The sequence below is a fragment of the Anser anser genome (genome assembly GCF_964211835.1).
Source record: "Anser anser genome assembly, chromosome: 1".
NCBI classification, from domain to species: domain Eukaryota; kingdom Metazoa; phylum Chordata; class Aves; order Anseriformes; family Anatidae; genus Anser; species Anser anser.
This window is the reverse complement of record NC_139720.1, coordinates 134,860,685-134,880,732: the sequence shown is the minus strand read 5'-3', so window position 1 is coordinate 134,880,732 and position 20,048 is coordinate 134,860,685. Positions and strand designations below refer to the sequence as shown.

The 20,048-nt window shown below is 36.4% G+C and overlaps 1 protein-coding gene across 24 annotated transcripts in view; it reads left to right on the top strand.

The window, feature by feature from the left end:
- STS (steroid sulfatase) overlaps positions 1-20,048 on the top strand; it is a 120,667-nt gene that overhangs the window by 1,429 nt on the left and 99,190 nt on the right. For 3 of the 24 annotated variants that reach the window (XM_083829021.1, XM_083829016.1, XM_083829014.1), the window contains exons 2-3: positions 10,312-10,410; positions 11,492-11,778. The exons of 4 other annotated variants lie outside the window; for them this stretch is intronic. Coding sequence is in view for 9 of the 20 variants with exons in the window: in XM_083829030.1 (XP_083685156.1) it covers positions 11,207-11,226 (20 nt within the window). In the remaining 11 variants the exon portion in view is untranslated. Of the gene's footprint in view, positions 1-287; positions 386-671; positions 729-10,311; positions 10,411-11,149; positions 11,227-11,491; positions 11,779-20,048 lie in introns of all 24 variants that reach the window. 17 more of the 24 variants (XM_083829009.1, XM_083829025.1, XM_083829026.1 and 14 more) reach the window with 10 other exon arrangements.

Sequence of the window (20,048 nt, the reverse complement as noted above, 5' to 3'; positions counted from 1 at the left end):
GATGTCATGCAGTGATATTTTAACTTTAATTTAGCTTCCTTTACACATCTTACATATCCCCTAAAAGAACCCTTACCCTACATTTGTAAGAAATACCCAAGACACAGCCTCATAACCTCCTTATGTCTTAGAAATTAGAGGAGAGATAAAATATCTTTGGCATTTCTTACCTTTTTAATAATAAAATTTCTCTTTCGGGCAAAGTTTTTTGAGTTTTGGGTTTGTTTTTTCTTTGTTTGTTTTTAACATGTCTCATTTTGAAATGGTTGTCTGTTAATACTGCTTAGGCCTGCATTGGCTATGAAAAGCTGCGTGCAACGCCTCAAGTGTGTTTTTAAAACATCTTGCATAGTCATGACATGCGTCTGTTAGTTCTTCTGTTGGGGTAAGAAAATTGGTCCTGTACTTCCAGATGGAATTTTAATTTGTAAACCTACAATGTGGGTGTTAAGAATAATGCCCACAGCTATTTTGCTTCTCTTATAAATACTGTGCAACAGCTTGATCTTAAAACTTTTTTTTCAGATAGCAAATGTGTTAGTAGTTGAGTTAACTGAGAACAGAGCCAAGAATTAAAAGAAAACCCAAACCCTAAATACATTATGTCCAAAAAAGCGTTAATAAGGAAAAGTCATTATGGTTATTTTAATACTGGTATTCTGTTACTCTAGGAAGGAATGAGTTTCTGCTTTAAGAGCGTAAGCTGTTGTGGCAAAAGTTTCTAGAGGGTGAGTAATGAGGTTGTATAGCAGTTGTACCTGAGGTGGATTCCTTTGCTTTCTACTTACAAAATCTAAATCTACATCAATCTATGTCTTCCTTTAATTGTATTTGTTGGCATAGTAATGCCTGTGCTTGTTAACAAGAAAAAGCTACAGTAATTTGTCTTGACTAACCCTTTCAGAGAAAAGCATAACTTCAACTCCCCCTCAAAAAAGGGAAAATATTTACTATTTTTAGCATGTAGACCACCAGTTCACATCATGAAACACCAGGCTCGTACACAACTTCTGAACATTTAAAGTGCAAAGGAATTTGAAAGACAGCTATTTTAAAAAGAAAAAAACAGTCCACCAAATGAAAGTATGCTACTCATAATGAACCTTTTTAGGGTTAAGTGGTCTGTGTTACAAATCTTACTGTTCACATTTCAAGACAGTCAGGTTAGCTGACATGCTGATGACCTCAATTTACTTTGCTTACTTTACTCTGGCTCATCAGTGATAATCAATATAATGTTAGCTTATTTGATTCTTTAAAGCTACATTCAAACAGAAGAAGATCTTTGTGATACAGACAGACTGTTTAGATTTATTCAGCGTGACTAAGTCTTCTTACTAACAGAATGAAATGTGATGAAAATCCAGGCAGAACTTTTAATGCATGGTGAACCACAGTTTGCTAGATGTGCAAATAAATGAAAATGTTGATCCAAATTTTATTTGAGCTGTCTTTGTCTCCAACATCTTATAGGTAGTATTTTGCGGTTTGTTGTTTTCTTTTTTTTAAGGAGTGAAAGGTTGAGAATTATGCAATTGGCTATTTTGTTCACTACTTTTTTAAATCACTTTTCAAGTGAAAGTAACATTAAAATAACTTTTGAGATGCAGAAAGCATAGTGCGGTGGAAGCATAATAACCATGAAAACTAATAGTTAATTATTTGTCTGTTAACCTGATATCCCCTTACTGAGAAGGGTGAACTGGGGTTACTGAGACATAATGATTCAAGTAAGCTTGATTCCTGCAAAGTCTGAAGAACACAGTTAGCTTCATAGACATTTTTAATGCATTTAACTTTCTATTTATGCACATACCAAACCAGACAAATAAATCTTTGCTGAGTTTTACTTTTTAAGGTATTATGTGGTACATATACATGCTGGATGTCCAGGTTTTTAAAAGATTGTAAATTAGTTGTCTATAGGTAGTCCTTCTACTCCCAAGCACGTCTATTTTCTTTAGCTTTATGATAATGTTAAAGTTGCTTTGGCTTTATTGTTCTTGAATGTGAAATAAGGGGAAAATATTCAGGTGCCTATCCATGCAGTTCTTAAGTATACAGTAAAATATTTCACGTACACAGTCCACATAACCTTTCTTAACCTGTTCATGTTTTATTTTTCTTTATCTTGAAGCTAAAAAGTTTTCTGCATCACTGAAACTTAGCTGTTAAGTTCTATTCCTGGCAAGTAAAAGCTTCAGAATATGCTTAAGTGTTTTCTTGGGTAATGCACTTGACAAAATTGCAATTTCCTATTTCATTACTTTATACTGTTCTTGAAACATGGATTCACTTACAGTATATTTATAGCATTGATAGGAGCATCATGCACTATGTGTTTCATGCTGAAATGACTGACTTTATTTTTCTTGTTCTGCAGGCACCTTGGCAAAGAGGATAAACAGATTATAATCCATTTTGGTTTGAATATTAAAAAAGAATCTAGAGACATGAATAAATCCAGTAATTTAAAAGCTTTCAGAATGATTTACATGAGCAGCTTTTAAAACCGCTGTTACTAACAAATTACTTGGAATGACTTGGAGTTAAATGTTATTTAATTCAAGTATTACCTGAGATTCATAACACTTGATATAGTTGAGCCTATAAGCCCTCAGGAATTGAAAGTCTTCCCAGTTCTGGATGTCACCACATAAGAGCTTTTCACCTTAAGAATGTGAATTAAATTAATTTTACTGGGTTTGCTCCTGTTTTTATAGTTGAAAAAGGGAAATGATCCTAGGTCTTAAGACAATGAAACAGGGGCATACATCTGTTCTAAGTCATATTATATTTATACACATATTTATAATCAACAAAAAAAGTCAAAGAAGTATATCCTCATATATTAAAAGCATGAGTATTCTTATAGCCAAGCATACAGGGGGAGAAGAGCCATCCATTTTCTGGATTTTGATATCTGGCACCAGTTACAAGGGAGGTAGTTACAAGGGCAAGAAATATGATGTCTTACGCTTAAGGAGAACAAAGTGATAAAGAAGATACATGTTGGAAATCTATAAATTTAAATGAGGGACCATAATAAGGTTTTTAAGCAGCAATGAAGGGTGAAATTCCAGAAGAGCCAACCAAGCACACACAAAGGAACAAGATATCTAAGATACTTCTAGGTGTCAATTTTTATACTTATTGATGGGAATTCACAACAGAATGAACAGATTCAGAAGCTGGGAAATGAAAATTTAATGTCGTGCTTCAGGATCATTTGTTGTTTCCATTAAAGTCAGAGAATAATTTTTGCTCCTTTATATTACGTGGCCCATGATTTAGCCTTTTAACATAATTTTTGGTCTTTCAGTAAAATAATGTCTGCATATGGGCAAAATGTGCAAATAATTAACAGTGTCATTGTCACTGAAATCCTGAATATTTAATGGGTGGGTCCTGCTCAGCCTGAACTATCAGAAGGATTAAGGCAGAAGAGAATGCGTACCCCCATAAAGTTTGAACTGTTGTATCTTCTGATTTTCCAATGAGTTAAGGGCATTTTTTTTTATTTATCTAACTTTAAATTATTGCAGGAGCCTAAAACACTGTGCTTTTGGTTTTCTTTGTCTGCATGTGAATTTTATGGCTATATTTTCTCATTTTACTGCAGTTCGATTGCTACAGATGATAGGAAAAAACTATCTTGCCACACAGAACACGTATTCCATCAACCCTCCTGAGCAAAACATCTATCACTTTATTGTCTGGAATAAGCTGGAACTATATGCATACACCCTTCCAGTGGTCCCTTTCAGTTCTAAGTTCCTAAGTTCAACATCATCAAAGGTTGAGGGAGAATGAACTGTGTTTTCTGGGTCATAAGCTTTCTGATGCACTGATCTGTCATGTTCCAGATTCAGGTTTTATATGTGTGTACCCCACTCAGCATTCAACAAGCAGGAGAGTTGAATCTCCACAGTTTGTTTTTGTATTATCAGTGCACACCCTTATGATTTTGTATCTACACAGAAGAGAAGACAAAAATGAGCTAGCTGACACTCAGCCAAGAACGCCTATGTGTTCAGGGGTAAACAGTCAACCTAGGTAGTACAGGAGAATGTTGGAGGCCAGCTGTTGTACTACGGTACACAGCATTTCTTTTTCTGAAGAGATTTTACTGGTCTAAGTATCTAGATCTATCTAGGCAGAAGCCATAACACCATTCTGGAGCAGGTGAAGGAGCAACTCTGATCGAGGAATTGAAATGGTGGGAAGGGAAGGGGTACTGTCAAGCAGGTTAGCAAGCGGATTGAGTTAGTATTGAAGCTGAGCTATATAAAATTTATCTGCTGTTCTTGGCTAGGGGAGTCGGAACTTTTTTTTTTAGTTGCAGGAGTTAGCATACAGCCCAACGAAGTCATAATTCCCTGTTGGGAATGCCTCTTTTTTCTCTGAAGCTACTGCCCTCTCTTCCTCCCTACATATGGAAACATACAAACACACCCTGACAATATACTTCAAAACGCTGTTGTGGACAGCCGATGCCAAATATGCTTTGTGAGCACAGGCATGTAGGGCACTAATGATCAGGTGAGGAAATAGTCCCTTCATTAGGTTGTGTGCCTAATTTAAGTTAAACAAATGTTTCTGTGCCTTGAGGAATTGGGTTCTATGTGGAGTTTAAAAACCAATAAATTAGAAAACGATGTAGCATTATTTCCTATTTCATAGTTTGAAGTAAAATTTTGTTAGCAGAAGGTCAATAATGGATGCTTGTTTTCATAAAACCTTTGTGAAACAGGAAGCACTGCTTGTAGATACCGATACAGCTAGACACGGGGTGTCCGTGTCAGGGACCTTTATATCTCCATGCTGTCAAGCTGGTGAGAACCTGACTTGCCCCTCTGCCAAACCCTCTAAGTGCATCTCAGACATTTTGTCTTGGGTTCTGCCAAGTGAAGGCTTGCCCACAGTGGCACTGTGGGACTGAAAGGTTCCTAGATTTCCATTCAAGAGCTAGCCGAATTCTTTGCATTGAGACAGCATTGTATATGCTTAAAATGTCCGTCCAGAATAGCCATTTGCCTAAAATTTTCTCAGATTTTCAATTATTTTTTATGATTTTCTGGAATCAAAAATCATCCTGAGTTGGAAGGGACCCATGAGGATCATCAGGTCCAACTCCTGGCTTTAGAGGGCCACCCAAAATAAGACCATCTGTCTGAGAGCGTTGTCCAAACACTTACTGAACTCTGCCAGGTTTGGTGCCATGGCCACTTCCTTGGGGAGCCTGTTACAGTGCCCGACCACCTCTTGGTGCAGAACCTTTTCCTAACACCCAGCCTGACCCTCCCCTGTCCCAGGTCCGTGCCGTTCTCTTGGGTCCTGTCACCGTCTCCAGGGGGCAGAGCTCGGTGCCTGCCCCTCCGCTCCCCTCGTGAGGGAGCTGCAGGCCGCCATGAGGCCTCCCCTCAGCCTGCTCTGCTCTGGGCTGAACACATCAAGGGGCCTTTGCCACTCCTCATACGTCTATGCCCTCCAGACCCTTCACCATCTTTGTTGCCCTACTTAGACAGCCCATTGTCATTCTTCTATGCTTTTTTGGATGATTTAACAAACTTCATCCCTTTAACCTTTCCTCGTAAGTTATTCTTTCTGAAGCTTTTAGCATTTTGATTGCTCTTCAGGATTCTATTTTTTCTGTATCATTAGAAGTCCAGCACTTAGATAGGTCAAGTTCTGCAACCATGGGTTTTAGAAGTGAAAAATAGAAAGGTCGCCTTCCACTAATAGGCTGCCTTCTTAGCTCCAGATACAGCATTCCTTTGAATTAACACAGGAACTGAATTACCATTTCTGCTGTAATTTTATTTTGTTCACTAATGAATGATCTGTAATTCTCAGGAATATTTGTTTTTACTGCTTCTTAGTTAGGCTGTTCCCTATTTTGATCTCAGCCAAATGCTTTGACTTATCCTTTTTCCATCTTGTATCTTTGACCCTGTGCTCTCCAATGCAGAGTTTATCATGGCAGCAAATAAATAAATTAGCACCAGAGGATTCTTTGACAAGAAAAAAAAAAAGTCTGTAGGAATTGTAGTTCACATGAAGAAAAATATTGTAGAAATTGAAGGATGAAGAGAGAGAGCAGGTGCTGGAGCCTTTCTGTATGACACAGGGAGGCTATTTTGAGGCCAATCAAGTTTTCAGCTAACTGCTCTATGAATGTTCCTGCAGATGTAGTTTACCAAAAAGTAATCTGTGGTCTTTTATTATGACAAAGTTTATATATATTTTAGAAAAGCAGGAGGGAGAGATCATTAAAGAATATTCATGATCAAACCATTGATGCCGTTATGATCAGTGGGCAGAATCCATTCTGCAACATGTTATTTATTTTACACATTTTAGTGCAAATATAGTTCAGAATTAAAGCAAATTTATTATATCATTACAGTCTTTATTTAGACTGTGTATTTCCCGCTGTTTCTTTCATTACTTGCTGTTTCCTTTCAAAAGCTAAAAATCTTTTTTTTCATGTACTCAATTTAAAATTTTCTTCATGGATCACTTTTAGCTTAATTCTCATTAAGAATATTTGCTATTATACTCCACTGAAAGTGATCAGTGGCAACATGTCTACCCCGTGAAGAACTTAATATATTTTCATAGAGTTTTAAAGATTTTTCTGCGTGTATTTTAAGCATGAGAAATGATTATATTGCCAGCCTGATGAGGCAGCTACCTGAAAGAAAGTGTATTACAGAATGAACTGTTGTATCACCGTTTCAGAAATGATGCGTGTATCATTTAGACCAGTGGCTGCTACAAGCAATAAGTAATGGGTATTATATTATATTAATGACCAGGTTTGACAACCTGACTCCATACTCTTTTTATAGTTTTTAAATTATCTTTCTTTTTTAGGCCAATAATTATGCCCTCATCGGGCAAAAGTAGGCTAATGCAATTTTCCAAAGGCTATTAACAAGACTTGTAATATTAAGATGGCTGTATATCCCAATTAAGTAGGATGTGCCACCCAGACAGTAGCCACCTTGGGTTGCAGTCATGAAATGAGGTAGGGTTAGGCTGTATTCTTGAGTTGCAGAGCTCTGAGGAGTCTATGTGCTTCAGGAAGCATAGAGCTTCTCTCAGTAGATGGCACTGTTGTCACTGATTCTCTACCTGCGTCTTCTGGGGTGGAAGCCACACTATCTGCATTTTAAAGTGGGTAGAAATTAAATAAACCCTTACCTGCTTGCAGTTTTCAATTGTTTCATTTAGTTGGGTGTTTGCTGCTTCTTGAAAGACCTGACAAAGGGTGGGGATCTACACATTCATCTGCTTTTTCCAACTTATCCAGGTAATATGGTAAAATAAATTGTCTAGTATATTCAGTGAAATATATTTTCCTGTCTGTTTAAGCCCTCAGTTTTTTAAGGGTCTTGTTCTATGTGTGACTTGAGGTAACCTAGACAAGTATTTCATGGTCAGAAACTGTGTCTACAGTGACTACAAAACCTGGATCATAGAATCACAGAATGGTTTGGGTTGGAAGGGACTTCTAAAGATCACCTGGTTCCAGCATCCCTGCCAAGTACAGGAAAACTTTATACTGGATCATGTTGCCCAAAGTCCCATCCAACTTGACATTGAGTACTTCTCAGGATGGGGCATCCACAACCTCTTTATACAATCATTTCCAGTGCTTAACCACCCTTACAATTTTTTTCTTTATAATATTAATTTAAATCTAGCCTCTTTCAATTTGAAACCAGGAAAAGTCTTTCACCATCTTTTCCATAAGCCCCATTTATGTATTGAAGGCCTTCAGTAAGGTCTCGCCGTCTATTTTCTAGGTTAAACAACCCCAGCTATCTCAGCCCGTCTTCATAAGAGAGGTGCTTCAACCCTTGGATCATCTTCGTGGTCCTTCTCTAAACGTGTTCTAATAAGTCAATGCCTTTCGTGTACTGGGGGCCCCAGAGCTAGATTCAGTACTTCCAGGTGGGGTCCCATGAGGATAGAGTAAAGGGGGAGAATTTCTTCCCTTGACCTGCTGGCAACACTTCTGTTTGTGTAGTCCAGGATACAGTCTTTATTCTTACATGACACAGCCAGTATGTTCTACTAGTTGAACTCCTGTCTCTTAACTCTTAACTAAAGTTAAGCACAAACATGAAGAGGAAAATGCCAAAATCGTTAGAACAAATCGCTGAGTTTCATACATAAAAGCTGTTGTGACATCCTCAGAACTGCACAAAGTTGTGTGCAATCCACAAGTTTCAGAAATTCTTTTCATATAATGATTCTCCTACAGTCCTTCAGGATAACTACATGGTTATAAAATTTCTAGAGTAAAACTTATTACTGGTGTTCTCAAACTGATCCAAAGAGTGAATGGATCAAAGTATTTTTCAGTTTTTAACTGAAGATTTACTGCACAATGAATACCCTTTTGCAATCAGTCACTAGGAAAAGTAGAACTGTATCTTTTCATTCTAGATGTCTGTGACTTTCAAAACTATCTTCTAAAATTAGCTATGTTCCTTGGATTTTACCATGAAAGAAAAAATAATGCAGAGATAAGAGACGTTTAGAGAAAATCTCCCTTTGTCCAATTTTTAGTTCTGTTATTGGTGTTCTTCATTTGAATCCCTGTTAAAAATTAGTTGATATTAATAGATTTATGTGAGTAAAAGCATTTAAGTGTGCACCATCATTCAACCAGTCTAAAACAGGAGTGATCTTTATCATGCTTTGTTTTCACAAAGATGTACTTTCCCTAGTAAATGAACACTTAGTCTTGTTTAAGTTTGAACCTAATCTTTTAAAACATTGGTAGAGATTTTTTGATGAACTGAGTCAAAAGGTCTGGCTCACTGCAGCTCTTTCCTGACACTAGATCCAAATGCTCTGTCCTTGCACTAGATTCCAATAAGTCCAGTCAGGGATCTTTTCATAAAACATTGTTTCAATTTGATTTCTCCCAGTCATTTAGTTAGCTTCAGTATTTTGCCTTAAAAAAAAAAAAAAAAAAGTTTTGTATTTAGAATGCAAGGTCTGTAAATTCAGATGCTTCGTTGGCAGTGGTTGTCACATGTCTTTGGACATCTGTCTTTCCCTTCCTGATAAAATTTCCTTGTTAAAAGTAAATAGATTGGGGTAGGTGGAGAAGGATAATACATAAACTAACTACCACTTTTCAAAGCTAAATGAATGATTTTTCATATTAGGGTTCTTGGGCTTCCTGCGAGTAGTCATTTTCTGGGATCACATATTGTTTCTAAAAGAATGCATGGTAAGCAGAACAGGATGGCTGAGGAGTACAGTATGTATGTACAGAGAATTTCTTAATAGCACCCCAGTGGAAGAGCTTGAAAATCACTGATCTGAAATTATGCTTATAAAGGTGTTTTAACACTTTTTTTTTTTTTTTAAACATTGCTACATAGGTATTCTCCAGAAATGTTTACCATGTGTACAGAAGGCAGAAACATACCTGCTGTTCTTGCATATGATGCTGTGGTGGTTTTACCGTGAACTCCACTACAACCGCTCTCACACTCCTCCTCCTTAGAAGAAGAGGGGAAGAAGACAGTATGCTGGGGAAAAAAATAATTAAAAAAAAAATAATCATGGGTTGAGATAAGGATAATTGAATTAAGGAAAAGGAAGAGGGAAAAAAAAAATGCCACGCAGAAGCACAGAGAGAGAGAAAAGAAATTACTAAGAAATTACTCTCTACTTCCCATCAACGATCGATGTTTGGTCATGTCCCAGGAAGCAGGGCCTCAATATGCGTAGCAGTTGTTTGGGAGGACAGACGAGAGCCCCCCTCTCCTTCCCCTTTCCCACTTTTTATTGCTGAGTGTGATGTCATAGGGCATGGAATATCCCTTAGGTTTGTTTAGGTCAGCTGCCCTGGTGGTGTCCCTTCCCCACCTCTTGCCCACCCCCAGCCTGCTGGCTCTTGGGAGGTTGGAGGGAGTCCTGATGCGGTGCCAGCACTGCTCAGCAATAGACACAACACTGGTGTGATACCAGTGCTGTTCTAGCTACAAGTGCAGTGCACAGCACTGTATGGGCTGCTGCAGGGAAAGTTAACTCCATCCCAGCCAGACAGTACAGATGCAATGTCAGTAGCATTTGAAAAGCCTGACAGAAAATCTTCAGCAACAAGTTAAAATGGGTTCTTGGTTAGGCCTGTGTGTATATGCATTATGAAAACACATTGAAATTGTTCCCTACTAGTGAAGTAGTTTCTTACCAAAAAGCAGCATAGGTGTTGTATAACAAGACATTATCATTTTTCAGTGTTGTCCTTTTTTCTCCCCCTCCACCCTTGTGTTTCAGTTCACGTGACTGGACTTTGCACCCATTTACCAATAATAAGAGAACAGACATCTTGTGTGAAAACTAGAGGCAGAAACAGAAACCATTCCATGCTGCAAGGTAAAATGCCCCTTCCACTCCCACGTCTGTCATATATTTTTTTTTCATTGTAAACTTTGAGTTCATCTATAGTTGGAGCTCATATTCCTTCACAGCTCAAAGCAAATTCTTCATGACAGGAAATTAGCAATTATGTGAAGTAATAACATGCAGTGTTGTCTTTTCCTCATTAGCTTAATGCAATGTATTTTATGTAAGAAAGAAAAAGGAATACTAATACTGTCGTTTCTTGTCTGTAAGGTACTATCAAATATAATGGCAAATTATTTTTCAACAAAATGCACTTCATTATTTCAGTGGAGTGGAACATTTCCTGCCTAGAGTGGGTTAAAAAGAATATGAGCTTTACTTGAATTGTGAAAGCATTTTGACTGAAAAATAAAGTAGGGTCCTTGTGAACTAGAACATATTCCAGCAGTACAACAGTAGATTTTTTCTTACCACTTAAGCTCTAGTTGTTTAAAAAGTAATGTTAAAAGTGTATGTAATTTTGATTACAGACTCTGTTTCAAGATCCAGTGGAAATAAATTGTTAAATAGTTTTGGAGGTGGCTAGGTTCTGAAATAAGCTTGTAGTTCTGAAGTGACCTTGGTTTATGTGCATTATAATCTCACAAAATCTCTGATTCAAATGTGGAAATGTGTAAGACTTAACTATAACTTTTTAAGTGATAGTAAATCTAATCTCTCCCTTTGTAATCTCATACACATCCAACCTGCTAACTGGGGGTAAACACAGTTACTAAGAAGACAGTATGCATAAGAAGAACCACTGAGATAGAGAGGATGACAAAGAATGATAGAGAAAGAAAGAAGGTAAGGAAAATTTCATAGCTTTGTAGCTATAGGTTGTAGCATAGGTTGTACCTGCCAGGTTTCTACAGAACAACTACATGTGGGCAGGCACTTGAGATGAGAAGGAAGGAAGATGAAAGAGGAGAAGCCCATTTAACCAAAACACATGTTGAGCAGAATCTGACCACATGTATTGCTTGCTATGCAGTTTTGCAATGACTCATTAATAATATGGGTTCTATACGTCCTGTTTTCTCACAAACATATTTTCTGCTTCCGCCCTTAGGGTACTCTCCAGGTAGACTTCAGGAAGTGTGGTCCTGTATCTGGGTGTTCAATCCCTGTCAGACCAGCAGCTGAGGCTGTTCTAATACCTGGAGAGCCACAGTAGCCAATAGGAAGCACTGCATACTGCTGCCCAGTGGAAGGGCGTACGTGGTGGGGAGAGAAAAGCTGTGGAGACGGCAAGCAGGGAGGAGCAGCAGCATCAAGAGTAGTAATGGTAGCGTGCCAGTGGTAATAACAGTGCCTGGGCAAGCAAAATTGGAGGATTCAAGCAGCTGCATCCAAAAGGTATTCAGTCTCAGTGGCACAGTAATACGGGGTTCTTGAGTGGGAAGGGATTTGGAGAAATAAGGACATGGTTTAGGAAATAGGACTGCAGAATAGTTACCTTGATTTTATGAAAGGATTTTGGGGACGAAGAGGAATGAAAGCGAATTAGTTTAGGGTGAGAAGAGGGATTGGAGAAGTCAGAACATTTGAGATGGTTTGCTGAGAAGTGCTTAATAAGAATTGTGGCTGTGGCACTTCGGGCTGCGCAGATGTGAGAGTGTGAACAGCTTCAGATTCAGTATAATAATGGCCTTGGATTTTTTGCTTCCTTGACAACTGTTTGAAATTAAAAGGCAACAGTGTAAAGATGTCTTGATCTTTTTTTTTTCTTTTTTTTTTTCTTTTTTTTTTTTTTTTCTGCCATGGTAAAGAATCAGTTGATTAGCCATACTCAGAAGGAAATCTTAGGGCCCAGAGCTCACACAACTGTTTTACTCTGACATTGTCCTAATCTAACCAGACTGGCGTTTGCATGTGAACACGCTTTCTTCCAGAATCCCTGGTGTTACAAAATGTGCTTAATTAGAAGTATTAGAAGTCTAAATCAGTAAATTAGAATGCTACTTGTTGGGTTTGTGTGTGTGTGTGTAACTTTTACATACCACACTTCTGACAGAACTGGCAGCTATGATGAAGAAAATAAGAAGCTGATAGATATGGATTAGTCATTTACAAAAGTTAGTCTTAGGAAGAGTCACATCTCCAGTTCATATCAATTATTATAATAGACAACTCAATACGTTGTCTATTATAGCAGTTGTCTAATAGTAACAGTAAAATACTAGTCCTGAAAAATGCATGTTGGACAAAGTATTATATGTTCTTTTTCACTGATAAACAGAATCCATCCTTTAAAAACAAAACTATGCATCATTCCTATGCAGAGTGCAGAAAATGTCCTTACTTATAAAAACTTACTTACAGACATTCTGATATGATTAAAAAAGTATGTTGTTCATTTCAAACATACTTGCAGCATGCTCCAGTGCAGGCCAGAAGATAATGAGACCCCTGGAGCTATTATTGAGAAACTGTTCAAATGTTAAAAGAAAGTTAATACTGAGGTACCACAAGAAAATGAAAAAAAAAAATGCCCATTTGGATAACTTTTTATATTTATGGTCTTAAAATGTCATACAAAATAAGGTGAAAATGAAGTGAATTAATATAGTCTTGAGCTAATGATCATTTTCATTCAGTCTGTTGTGTTGGGATTTTGCCTCTTAGGTCATATGTGCCAAGGGATGATGTTCTGTTTTAACAGCAAGAATTTTAAAGTTTTCTACAGTCTTTATGAAAGAGGGAATAAAATTCAGAGAAAAGGAGAGAGAATGGGGAGGGGAGGAAGGAGCAAGAATTTACTTGGGGGGGACACAGAAGAAATCTTGATACTTTATGGCTTACATGACTTTTCATCCTATATTACTGAAATACAATATACATATTTCTATGCTGTTTGATCAAGATTTTTTTTTAAGTCAGACTTTCAGAAACCACTTAGCTTCTTCTAGTATTATAAGCAGATATTTTTAGCTGTAGAATTATTTAGTATTTCAGGTATCCTTGTTTTTAAGACATTAATTCTAACTGTTGCCTAATCCTATATTTAAAGTGTCCATCAGATATTTTGCCAAGCCAAGTATATTTACAAGGTTTGTTTATTTATTTATTTATTTATTTATTTATTTATTATTTTATTTTATTTTTCTTGATGGGGGAGTAAGTCAGCTGCTCTTTTGCTTCTGAAATTAGTAAAGGTTTAAATCTTTAAGGTCCGGAAAAAAAGTTGACTAATATATATGCATTATTTTATTAATGTCTTTGCTACTTGGCTTGCACATTTTTTAGGAGAAGAAACTGATCTATGTAGCTTGCAATCAGGCTGCTATATAACAGCTATCCAGCTCATAATTCTTCTTTTCCTAATTGCACAGGTCTTCTTTCCAGGATAAATATATTCCTAGTTTAAGACCTCCTAACTTCATGATCTTTACCTTTTGTTTCTAAATCTGTTTTCCAATACTAGAATTTAATTTTAAAGCTGTTTAATGTTTACAATGAATAATGCTGCTGGAGTATCTCCGTATTAGAGCCGGTTAGAAAGTGGCTTGCCATCTTACTAGTTTTTTATTTATTTTTTTTTATGTTTCTGAAGTTTTTTTTTGTCACCATGGCAGAATAAAAATAATGAATGAATAATTCTGATCTCTTTGTTCTAATTCTGCATTAGGTCATAAAAACTTGGGGGTTTGGGCTGATCTTTTAGGCCTGCTCAAAATAACATAGTAAAAATATCTCCCTGCCCAAAAGAACAACAGAATAGGTTTGTTTTCACCTTGTAAATGCTAAATAGACCGTTTTTTTCTAAGTGTAAAAATAAAAAAGAACAATTTCATTTTTAATGTGACATACTTTTTTTTCTGCATTATATTTTTATTTTATTTTACTAGAAAGTATACCATCAAAAAATTCCAAACAGTTTTTCTAGAGACATATTCATGACTATTTGCAGAATGAGGATACATCAGTCCCTTAATATTTGTTCTATTACAGAAATAAAAACACATAATTTCTGAATTAGTTTTGTGACCAAAGTAACAAAAAAATAGGTTTTCCTGTGTCCTAGAAATTTAAGAGAATAATTTTGGTCATCAATAAGGTGTTGCACTTAACCTTTTCATACCTCTCACTTGTGCAAATGAAGAGAAAGGAAAAGCTATTTTTTAATGTCGTGAGCCTCCTGCTTACACCAGAAACACCATACATCAGCTGATCTCAGACAGATTTATTTTTAATTTAAAAAGCTTTGCCATTTCTATCTCTGGTAAAAGGCTTGCTTTTGTAATCTGAATGGATTGAATCATAGGAAAGAAAATTTTAGTTAATCAAAAATTTGCCGTTGGATCTATTTATCCCTTTTCATTTTAACCCACACAGCTGCTCATTCATTTCTTGTCCTCCCAGTGGGGCTGGGGGAGAAAATAGAAACAGGAGCGAGAAGATTCGTGGATTACAGGTAGCAGAAATATTTAATTACCCATTGGAGTATGGGGAAACAAAAAAGAAGGAAAAACGTTTAAACAATTAGTGAAAATACTTTCCTTCCACTTTCCCTGGCTCATCCTCACTTCAGATTCTTCTCCTCCCCCTTTCTAGTCTGCTTCGCTCCGGACACCTCCCCCTTCCCTTGTTGCAGGTTGCACCTAGTCCCTTCAGGGAGGCAGTGGGTGGTGCAGGAGGATGACACTGGTGCATAGCATTTTCTTTCTGCCACTCCGTCTTTCTCACTCTTTTCCTAAGATCTGATGTGGGTTCTCCATGGGTTGTGGACCCTTTGGGCCTGTACCTGCTCGGGCATAATAGAGCATCGTCTATTGCTCTGACCGTGTTGTTCCCTCCTCCTCCTCCCTTTCTCTCCTCTCCCCATTCTCTCCCTGTTTGCTCCCCCTCAGTATTTATTGTCCTTAAATATGTTTCCCAGAGGCACCACCAGTGTGGCTGATGGGCTCAGCTGTGTCTCACAGTGAGGACCACGTTTCAGAGCTGGCTGGAGCTGGGGCAGTCCTTATTCACTTCTCACAGAGGCCACCCTGCAGCCCCTCCGCACCACCAAAACATGGCCACCTAGACACAACCGTTTCTTCTTGATTACTTTAGATACCTTTTAATACAGTAGTGATTAGTCTTTGCGATGGGACGGATTGAACAGTGGAGAAATGCAAGGGCTGGTTACAGTATGCTTTTCACCATCAAACGATCAACATATCTATATCTATATATTATATGACAGGTGCACTGCTGTTTTCCTTCCTCCTACACCTGACATAACACAACGAGCATGTGTACCACCATGGCCAGAATGAGCACATCCCCCATAGTGTGACGGGGGGTAGAGGGACACGTGTGATACTTGGGCATGGGGTAGTTGTATCCCAGTGACATGACTAAAAGGTATCCTTTCCACATGAATCGCTGGACAGTGCCCATGCACAATCACACACTTGTTCTTGTCATATGTCAGGAGCTAAGGTGTTTTATTCTTTTGTGACAAGGACCTTGTGAAAGAAGGTAATCAGCTCTAGCCGTGGCTGGCTGGTCACAGGCTGCTTTGGTTTTCCCATGCCTGTGTAGCATGAAGGCAAGAAGGCAGCAGGGAGGAGGCTGTGAACCACAATCAGGTAACACTCACAGTCATTTGGTTGGTCACCTCTGACAACAGCTTCCTTGAAATATCATCTGGCTCAGGTAACAGCAGGGAATGTAATTTCTGTTCTGTCAGAAGTCTGTCAAGAGATACAGTTTATTTGTCTGATCACACTCATGATTGTAACTTAAATACAGGGCCAGCTATAGCTAACTTTATTCAGAGATTAAATTACCAGTATTTCTATAAAATAATCCTTGCTGTTGGATGTAATCACTCACATCAATTTTATTTATTTATTTATTTTTAACTGAGAGTAATGAAAGAATAGGGTGTTTAAGAATATTCATCAGATTACTATACACTCTGGGAAGGTAAACTAGTTACATGCCTCCCTTGGAGAAAAATTTTGCAGCTAAAACTCATGAATTGTCCCTAGTTCTCATATTTCAGTGGTATTACACAGAGTAAGAAACTGTTACACCAGTAAGGTTGGTAAAGCACATTATATTAATGGAAGAGTATAGTGGTTGTTTATTACACAAAGGTGTTTTTTTTGTGTTTTTTTTTTTCCCTTGTATTTTGTAGTGAGTGCGCACAGGCAACCCACTATCAAGGTGAGATTAATTTTATGTAACTTTGTTCCTTTCATATACATCTAGTCTAAATTAGGTGTTTAGGCTCTCTTTCTACTTTGAGGAAAAAGATCATGAACATCACTTTCAACATTTCATTATACCAATCTTAAGAAGAGTTGAATCATGCTCTTAAGGTGCCTGTCTCTTCCTATTAATTAGAGAGCAAGTCTAGATAATTAACTCAGACTAAATGCATAACTTTAAGATGAATAAATTCAGATGGATTGGTTTGCACCATAAGTGCCTAGTTGGTATGCACCATCTAGACATTCAGCTTCTACATAGGTAAAATTACATTGCCTGAATGCTGCCTTTTTTTCAATTTTTAGATCTGGTACAATAAGCTGTGTTAAGACTCCTTGAGTACTGTCATAATGAAAGCATAAATAACAATAGAGCTGTTTTAAAAATAATAATCTTACACTTTGAGAACAAATTTATGCACATACAGATTCTCTTTTTTTTTAAATAGAACATCGTTTTGGAAACAGTATAACATACTGGATCATTTTATCGATGTGCTACTTGCTAACTTTATGTAGCAAAGAAAAATTAACTAGCCATTTCACAGCAATTTCTGTAGTAAACCATTTTGACTAGAAAAGGGGTTGTAGATAGAGGGAAGTGCAGTAATATTATGTTATAAAATCCAAAGCTTTGATCTTGACAGACTCCAGAGGATGCCGATGAGTAACTCAGGAAGGGGTTGACCATTTATCTTACTGTCCCTCCAAAAAATTACATCAGGACTTACATACCAACCTTCAGATCTGTGCACTGTCCATGTAAACGCAGTGAACTGGTGGATTTGACTTAGTCCAGTATTATGTGTGTTAATTTTTGTCCTTATCAAACATTTTTGGACTATGAATGTGAATGAAATTTGACCAATTTGGCTCTGCTTAGGTGAAGATGAAGAGACTAACCAGTCAATGAGGTGATGCTTATGGTTTTTATGTTAAATGCTTCTGTTAATTCTGCTTGTGAAACTCACAATTTTATAGAACTGTACAATCTTTATCTGCTCACTTACTGAAAAAAAAAAAGAATAAAGTTTTTGTCACACATTCTTCTTTCTCATGTCCATTTGGCACTCCTGTAAAAGGCAGTATTGAAACAGCCATTTCACATATCATCTAGTTCTGGTATATACTAAAAACCTGATTCAACAGCTTTCAAAACTATTCATTAAGCTAGATAACATGAATGGGTTTTAGTTAAGCCCTTGAAGTATGTAAGCAAGTGTCATATTACACTGGTTAATGTAGCATTATAAAGTCCTTATTCTAATAGGCATACACATAAAAATAGATTTTAATAATAGTATATGTCAACAGCTTTGCATATTTTGTCATTATCATGTAATATATATTGACGCTGATACGGATTTCAAAAAGGAAGCTCTCTCATCTCTCTTACCTTTCTGTTCCATCAAAATCTAATGGTATTGTATTATATATTTAAGCTAAATACGAAACACACGCTGAGAAACATTGACCTAAAATCCTTTTGAAGTGGTGAACTGCAAAAACAGAACAGAGATCTTTCTTTCATACATGCTCACACATCTTAATAATGTGCAATTACTGAACCAGAAAGATTTCTTTTAGTTTTTTAGAACACTTGTCTCTGGGAAATGGCATGATACTGTCATTAGTAGTTATTCATGATTAACCTTTAAAAAAAAAAATCTCTCAGGATGGTGGATAACTGACAAATAGGATGACTACCTGTGTGGTCATATGATTCTCCTTTATTATACTGTTGACCAGAGCCCAGAGTTAAAACTAAATTTCTAATGACTACTTGGCTAACAAAAGGAATGCTGTTAAACATTAATCATGGTAAAGAGTATATGCTCTAATGTGCATATCTTAATTATACAGTCTGGGCTTTTTTAAAAATTACAAATAAAATAATTGTACAAATAAATTGTACAAATAAAATAATTTTATCTTCCATTCAGGTAACAATTTACTACCAGGAATAATGTTCATTGATGCTGACGTTAAGTTCTGTAATTTAATTGAGATTAAACTAGTAAATCCTTGAGAGATCATTTTTAAAAGATACCTAAACTTAGATCTGATGAAGGCTTTGTGGCTTTGTCTAGATTTGATTCAGACCCAATTAATAGTTATGCTTGAACAAGAAATATATTTGTTTATTCTTATGTTTTTCCAAGTTCATATTAGGTGAAATTTCTGTTAGCTTTTACTAACTGACAGATTTTCATTTCTGTACGTTATGTACAAAAAAAAAAAAAGCAATAATATCTGAGGCTAAGTTAATAGTTAGGATGTCATAACTGACTTTTTGCATGGTCTTAGTCTGTTGCAAATGCAAAGTAGTGTTTGTTTGTATAAATTACTTTACATTAGGACAGGCCAAAAGGGTGTAGTTTTACTTTTCTTGTCAATGTCTTATGACATAAAAGATGCAACAGATTATGGCTGGCTTGTAAGAGAGGAATTAATTGAGGCATTTGAATGAATCTTAAACTAATAACAGAAAGTTATTAATAGTATATAATACTATTATTTGTTAAAATTTGAAGCATTTTTCTTTTGTTTCTCTTGAAGCTGAGGAATTTTCTCTGCAGACTTTTAGAGTTCTCTTTCAGAATTTTAGAGGAGGCAGGATCATCTTCTAATTTGTTTACAGTGTAGTTGTTATGACACTTAGGGAAATTTTTTGAGCTCTGGCATTCAGTTAAGTATGGTAAAATCATTTTTTTGCATACTGCTTAAAGATAGCACAGCATTTTTTAATGAGGTGAATATCTTTAAATCTTGCTTATTTCATCAGAAAATACTATACCTTCAAGAATAAAGTATATTAAGCATTTTCTCAAAGGGTTCTGTGATATTAAAAGAGTACTTTAGAGATAAATCGCTTAATCAGGTTACATAAAAATGCTGGGATGATTTGGTTGGGAAGAGGAGTTTGAAAGATTTTCATATAATCGTTCTTGTAAGAGATGCAGGATAAGGATGAAACAGTGAGCCATATCTTCAGCCTATTATCTTGAAAAAAAAGACAAGTCTTCAGTTTCTCTATGATATGCCAACACTTTTTTTTAAGAAAACTGGAACTTAAAAGACGTGTTCAATAAATCCATATGAAATATCAATAAATAATGGATAATATCTATTATTTGTTTTCGTCCATTGGTTCTTAAACATTTATTATTTTTTTAAACAAAAATACAAATAAAAAATATGTATTAGAATCCCAATAATGTAATTTGAAGATTTGTAGAAAAAGTAGGATATATGTGTATATACTGACATACATGTGTAGACATGTATATGGACACATCTATGTATGCATGTATGGATGTTTACATGCAGTAATTAAATTATTGTAGATTGAAACGGTATGTGTGAAATCCAAATTCTTATGACTTTCATTATAGGAAATAAAGCACCTTTTTAAATCTACAC